Source organism: Oncorhynchus clarkii, chromosome 17 (genome assembly GCF_045791955.1).
Source record: "Oncorhynchus clarkii lewisi isolate Uvic-CL-2024 chromosome 17, UVic_Ocla_1.0, whole genome shotgun sequence".
Classification (NCBI taxonomy): domain Eukaryota; kingdom Metazoa; phylum Chordata; class Actinopteri; order Salmoniformes; family Salmonidae; genus Oncorhynchus; species Oncorhynchus clarkii.
In genome coordinates this window covers 8,265,962-8,271,961 of record NC_092163.1, presented here as the reverse complement: position 1 = coordinate 8,271,961, position 6,000 = coordinate 8,265,962, and the positions used below count along the sequence as shown (strand labels likewise).

Below are 6,000 nucleotides of genomic sequence, written 5' to 3'. Positions count from 1 at the left end.
GACATTATCTCTGTTCAGGCAGTAGCAGTCAGCCAGACAGACAACGTTATCTCTGTTCAGGCAGTAGCTGTCAGCCAGCCAGACAACGTTATCTCTGTTCAGGCAGTAGCAGTCAGCCAGCCAGACAACATTATCTCTGTTCTTATCGTACTTTAGTCATCCTAATTAGGGAGCCTATCCCGCCTTAGTGTGCTGCAGAGCTGTCTGACTAAATCACTTTACTAGATGTTCTGAGGAGGTAAGGCTCACTTCCATGAACTGTCTCTGTCCCTCTGTCTAGTTGTTGTGTACATTCCTCTCTCATGCGGTCTGTGTGTATCTAACCAAATGTAGCAGGAGTAAAAGTGTATCCTTCTCAGACTGAGCTGGGGAAAAACTGCAGCAGTGGATTATGGTTGTTGTAGTTTATTACCACGTTCTTGCGCTGAACTAGGTTGAATATTTGCTTAATGAAAACTACAACGCCCTTCAGCCCGTGTCCCACATAGTTCTTTATTCTTCATTATTTCTCTCATGAATGATTTGATTTCATTCTAGAGAAAACTTGTGTTTGTAATTGAACCGAAGTTGGTCAATTAGTTGTTTAACCCCCCCCCCCCCCCCGGTTAATTGCTCAGCACTACTCAGAGTGCTCATGTATTTCCTTTGTCTCTGTGTCTCTCTCTCTCTTTCTCTCTCTCTCTCTCTGTCTCTCTCTCTGTCTCTCTCTCTGTCTCTCTCTCTGTCTCTCTCTCTCTCTCTCTCTCTGTCTCTCTCTCTGTCTCTCTCTCTGTCTCTCTTTCTCTCTCTCATGCCCTCTCTCTCTCTCTCTCTCTGTCTCTCTCTCTGTCTCTCTCTCTCTCTGTCTCTCTCTCTGTTTCTCTCTCTGTCTCTCTCTCTCCCTCTCTGTCTCTCATGCCCTCTCTCTCTCTCTCTCTCTCTCTCTCTCTCTCTCTGTCTCTCATGCCCTCTCTCTGTCTCTCATGCCCTCTCTCTCTCTCTCTCTCTCTCTCTCTCTCTCTGTCTCTCATGCCCTCTCTCTCTCTGTCTCTCTGTCTCTCTCTCTCTGTCTCTCTCTCTCTGTCTCTCCCTCTCGTGCCCTCTCTCTCTCTCTCTCTGTCTCTCTCTCTCTGTCTCTCTCTGTCTCTCTCTCTCTCTGTCTCTCTCTCTCTGTCTCTCTCTCTCGTGCCCTCTCTCTCTCTCTCTCTCTCTCTCTCTCTGTCTCTCTCTGTCTCTCTCTCTCTCTGTCTCTCTCTCTCTGTCTCTCTCTCTCGTGCCCTCTCTTTCTCCCCAGGTGGTGAATCTGTTCAACATGTTTATAACATATGGAGATACGTTCCTGCCCACCTCCAACAGTTATGATGAACTTTACTATGAGATCGTCAGGATGCACCAGATCTTTGACAACCTCTACTGCATGGGTCTGTCTGTCTGTCTGTCTGTCTGTCTGTCTGTCTGTCTGTCTGTCTGTCTGTCTGTAACCTCTACTGCATGTGTCTGTCTGTCTATATGTCTGTCTGTCTGTCTGTCTGTAACCTCTACTGCATGTGTCTGTCTGTCTGTCTGTCTGTCTGTCTGTCTGTCTGTCTGTCTGTCTGTCTGTCTGTAACCTCTACTGCATGTGTCTGTCTGTCTGTCTGTCTGTCTGTCTGTCTGTCTGTCTGTCTGTCTGTCTGTAACCTCTACTGCATGTGTCTGTCTGTCTGTCTGTCTGTCTGTCTGTCTGTAACCTCTACTGCATGTGTCTGTCTGTCTGTCTATATGTCTGTAACCTCTACTGCATGTGTCTGTCTGTCTGATGTCTGTCTGTAACCTCTACTGCATGTGTCTGTCTGTCTGTCTGTCTGTCTGTCTGTCTGTCTGTCTGTCTGTCTGTCTGTAACCTCTACTGCATGTGTCTGTCTGTCTGTCTGTCTGTCTGTAACCTCTACTGCATGTGTCTGTCTGTCTGTCTGTCTGTCTGTCTGTCTGTCTGTCTGTCTGTCTGTCTGTCTGTCTGTCTGTAACCTCTACTGCATGTGTCTGTCTGTCTGTCTGTCTGTCTGTCTGTAACCTCTACTGCATGTGTCTGTCTGTCTGTCTGTCTGTAACCTCTACTGCATGTGTCTGTCTGTCTGTCTGTCTGTCACCGCTACTACATGGGTCTGTCTGTCTGTCTGTCACCGCTACTACATGGGTCTGTCTGTCTGTCTGTCTGTCTGTCTGTCTGTCTGTCTGTCTGTCTGTCACCGCTACTACATGGGTCTCTGTCTCTAAATGACTGTGTTTCTGTCTGTCTGTCTGTCTGTCTCCTCTACTACATGAGTCTCTGTCTCTAAATGACTGTGTTTCTTCCTTAGCGTGTCCTGATGACTGAATGTGTTTCTGTTCCTCACAGTACTGAGAGTGTCCACCAACGCAGGCCAGTGGAAGGAGCCTGCCAGTAAAGTCACACACTCACTGGTCAACGTCAGGTAAGGACACGTTTACTGGGTGTTGGTAGTGTTTCTACCAGTTAGAGAATAGTGGGGATACTTGACCTTGTAGAAATATGTGTTGTGATTGTGTCATCTCTTTTCTGCCATTTCCTGGTTTACACTTTCAGCTTTTCTTCTTCAATCTTTCAGTTAGAGGAGCTGGTTTCAGTTAGAGGAGCTGGTTTCAGTTAGAGGAGCTGGTTTCAGTTAGAGGAGCTGGTTTCAGTTAGAGGAGCTGGTTTCAGTTAGAGGAGCTGGTTTCAGTTCGAGGAGCTGGTTTCAGTTAGAGGAGCTGGTTTCAGTTCGAGGAGCTGGTTGAAAATGGGTTTTGACTAGGCTTCATTTGTTTAGAGCTTTCTCATAACATTGTGTGTGTTAGTTTGGGCACTCTCTGTCTCTCTCTGTCTCTCTCTGTCTCTCTCTTCTCTCTCTTCTCTCTCTTCTCTCTCTTCTCTCTCTCTCTCTCTCTCTCTCTCTCTCTCTCTCTCCTCTCTCTCTCTCTATCCATCTCTCTCTCTCTCTCTTCTCTCTCTATCCATCTCTCTCTATCCATCTCTCTCCATCTCTCTCTCTCTCTCTATCCATCTCTCTTCTCTCTCTCTATCCATCTCTCTCCTCCTCCCTAGTTCAGAATACCTAATATATGCTGCACTGTTGGTCCCATCCAGTCTTATATTTCTTCATTTTTATATATATTGGAAGATAAAACAGAGTTCCATCACAGCATTGGAGCTCCTCTATAAAAGTCTGTGATTACGTATTACTACCTTCTCTCTCACCAATGCTTCCAGTAATTCTGTGTTTCTGTGTGTGGGGGTGTGTTTTCAGGGCCATTATCAACCATTTCAACCCCAAGATTGAGTCCTACGCTGCAGTGAACCACATCTCCCAGCTGTCTGAGGACCAGGTAAACACGCCCCTTATGATGTCACAGGACACTCTATTATGAGTGTGACATCAACAATGATGTCACAACAAGCCTTTTATGATGTCACAACATGCCTACTTGGGATGTCATGATGGCCCAGTGAAAGCTTTTGCATTCTTTATGATGTCACAATGGCCATCTGATGACATCACAATGACAACAGTGTTTAAATTCAGACTCCGGCTCTTTATGACATCACAATGGAACACATCCTATGAAACAGTGTTCTTCGCATTGCACCAGGAGATAGGCTTTTAACCACACTCCATCAGGCAGCGTTTAATGAGAGGAGAGAAAAATGAAGGGCCAGGAAAGGGAGGAGAGAAAAGAAAGGGAGAAGAGGAGAGGAGAGAAAAGAAAGGGAGGAGAGGAAAGAAAGAAAGGGAGGAGAGGAAAGAAAGAAAGGGAGGAGAGGAAAGAAAGAAAGGGAGGGGAGGAAAGAAAGAAAGGGAGGAGAGGAAAGAAAGAAAGGGAGGAGAGGAAAGAAAGAAAGGGAGGAGAGGAAAGAAAGAAAGGGAGGAGAGGAAAGAAAGAAAGGGAGGGGAGGAAAGAAAGAAAGGGGGGAGAGGATAGAAAGAAAGGGAGGAGAGGAAAGAAAGAAAGGGAGGAGAGGAAAGAAAGAAAGGGAGGAGAGGAAAGAAAGAAAGGGAAAGGAGGAAAGAAAGGGAGGAGAGGAAAGAAAGAAAGGGGGGAGAGGAAAGAAAGAAAGGGAGAGGAAAGAAAGGGAGGAGAGGAAAGAAAGGGAGGAGAGGAAAGAAAGAAAGGGAGGGGAGGAAAGAAAGAAAGGGAGGAGAGGAAAGAAAGAAAGGGGGGAGAGGAAAGAAAGAAAGGGAGAGGAAAGAAAGGGAGGAGAGGAAAGAAAGAAAGGGAGGAGAGGAAAGAAAGGGAGGAGAGGAAAGAAAGAAAGGGAGGAGAGGAAAGAAAGAAAGGGAGGGGAGGAAAGAAAGAAAGGGGGGAGAGGATAGAAAGAAAGGGAGGAGAGGAAAGAAAGAAAGGGAGGAGAGGAAAGAAAGAAAGGGAAAGGAGGAAAGAAAGGGAGGAGAGGAAAGAAAGAAAGGGGGGAGAGGAAAGAAAGAAAGGGAGAGGAAAGAAAGGGAGGAGAGGAAAGAAAGGGAGGAGAGGAAAGAAAGAAAGGGAGGGGAGGAAAGAAAGAAAGGGAGGAGAGGAAAGAAAGAAAGGGAGGGGAGGAAAGAAAGAAAGGGAGGAGAGGAAAGAAAGAAAGGGGGGAGAGGAAAGAAAGAAAGGGAGAGGAAAGAAAGGGAGGAGAGGAAAGAAAGGGAGGAGAGGAAAGAAAGGGAGGAGAGGAAAGAAAGAAAGGGAGGGGAGGAAAGAAAGAAAGGGAGGAGAGGAAAGAAAGAAAGGGGGGAGAGGAAAGAAAGAAAGGGAGAGGAAAGAAAGGGAGGAGAGGAAAGAAAGGGAGGAGAGGAAAGAAAGAAAGGGAGGAGAGGAAAGAAAGGGAGAAGGTTTGGACGTATATATGCTTTATTTACCAGCTGATAAGCACAGTGATGGATTCTGTCATTACACAGAGAGAGAGGGATTCTGTCATTACACAGAGAGATTCTGTCATTACACAGAGAGAGAGATTATGTCATTACACAGAGAGAGAGATTATGTCATTACACAGAGAGAGAGAGATTCTGTCATTACACAGAGGGAGAGAGATTCTGTCATTACACAGAGAGAGAGATTCTGTCATTACACAGAGAGAGATATTCTGTCATTACACAGAGAGAGAGAGATTCTGACATTATACAGAGAGAGAGAGATTCTGTCATTACACAGAGAGAGAGATTATGTCATTACACAGAGAGAGAGATTATGTCATTACACAGAGAGAGAGATTATGTCATTACACAGCGAGAGAGATTATGTCATTACACAGAGAGAGAGATTATGTCATTACACAGAGAGAGAGAGATTCTGTCATTACACAGAGAGAGAGATTATGTCATTACACAGCGAGAGAGATTATGTCATTACACAGAGAGAGAGAGATTCTGTCATTACACAGAGAGAGAGAGATTCTGTCATTACACAGAGAGAGAGATTATGTCATTACACAGCGAGAGAGATTATGTCATTACACAGAGAGAGAGAGATTCTGTCATTACACAGAGAGAGAGAGATTCTGTCATTACACAGAGAGAGAGATTATGTCATTACACAGAAAGAGAGAGAGATATTCTGTCATTACACAGAGAGAAAGAGATTCTGTCATTACACAGAGAGAGAGATTATGTCATTACACAGAGAGAGAGAGAGATATTCTGTCATTACACAGAGAGAGAGAGATTCTGTCATTACACAGAGAGAGAGAGATATTCTGTCATTACACAGAGAGAGAGAGAGATATTCTGTCATTACACAGAGAGAGAGAGATTCTGTCATTACACAGAGAGAGAGAGATATTCTGTCATTACACAGAGAGAGAGATTATGTCATTACACAGAGAGAGAGATTATGTCATTACACAGAGAGAGAGAGATATTCTGTCATTACACAGAGAGAGAGATTATGTCATTACACAGAGAGAGAGAAATTCTGTCATTACACAGAGAGAGAGATTATGTCATTACACAGAGAGAGAGAGATATTCTGTCATTACACAGAGAGAGAGAGAGATTCTGTCATTAC

The 6,000-nt window shown here is 44.9% G+C and overlaps 1 protein-coding gene across 2 annotated transcripts in view; it reads left to right on the top strand.

The window, feature by feature from the left end:
• LOC139370168 (armadillo-like helical domain-containing protein 3) overlaps positions 1 to 6,000 on the top strand; it is a 56,942-nt gene that overhangs the window by 29,103 nt on the left and 21,839 nt on the right. For both annotated transcript variants that reach the window (XM_071109494.1, XM_071109495.1), the window contains 3 exons: positions 1,274 to 1,400; positions 2,357 to 2,432; positions 3,264 to 3,342. In XM_071109494.1, the coding sequence (XP_070965595.1) occupies positions 1,274 to 1,400; positions 2,357 to 2,432; positions 3,264 to 3,342 (282 nt within the window). The remainder of the gene's footprint in view (positions 1 to 1,273; positions 1,401 to 2,356; positions 2,433 to 3,263; positions 3,343 to 6,000) is intronic.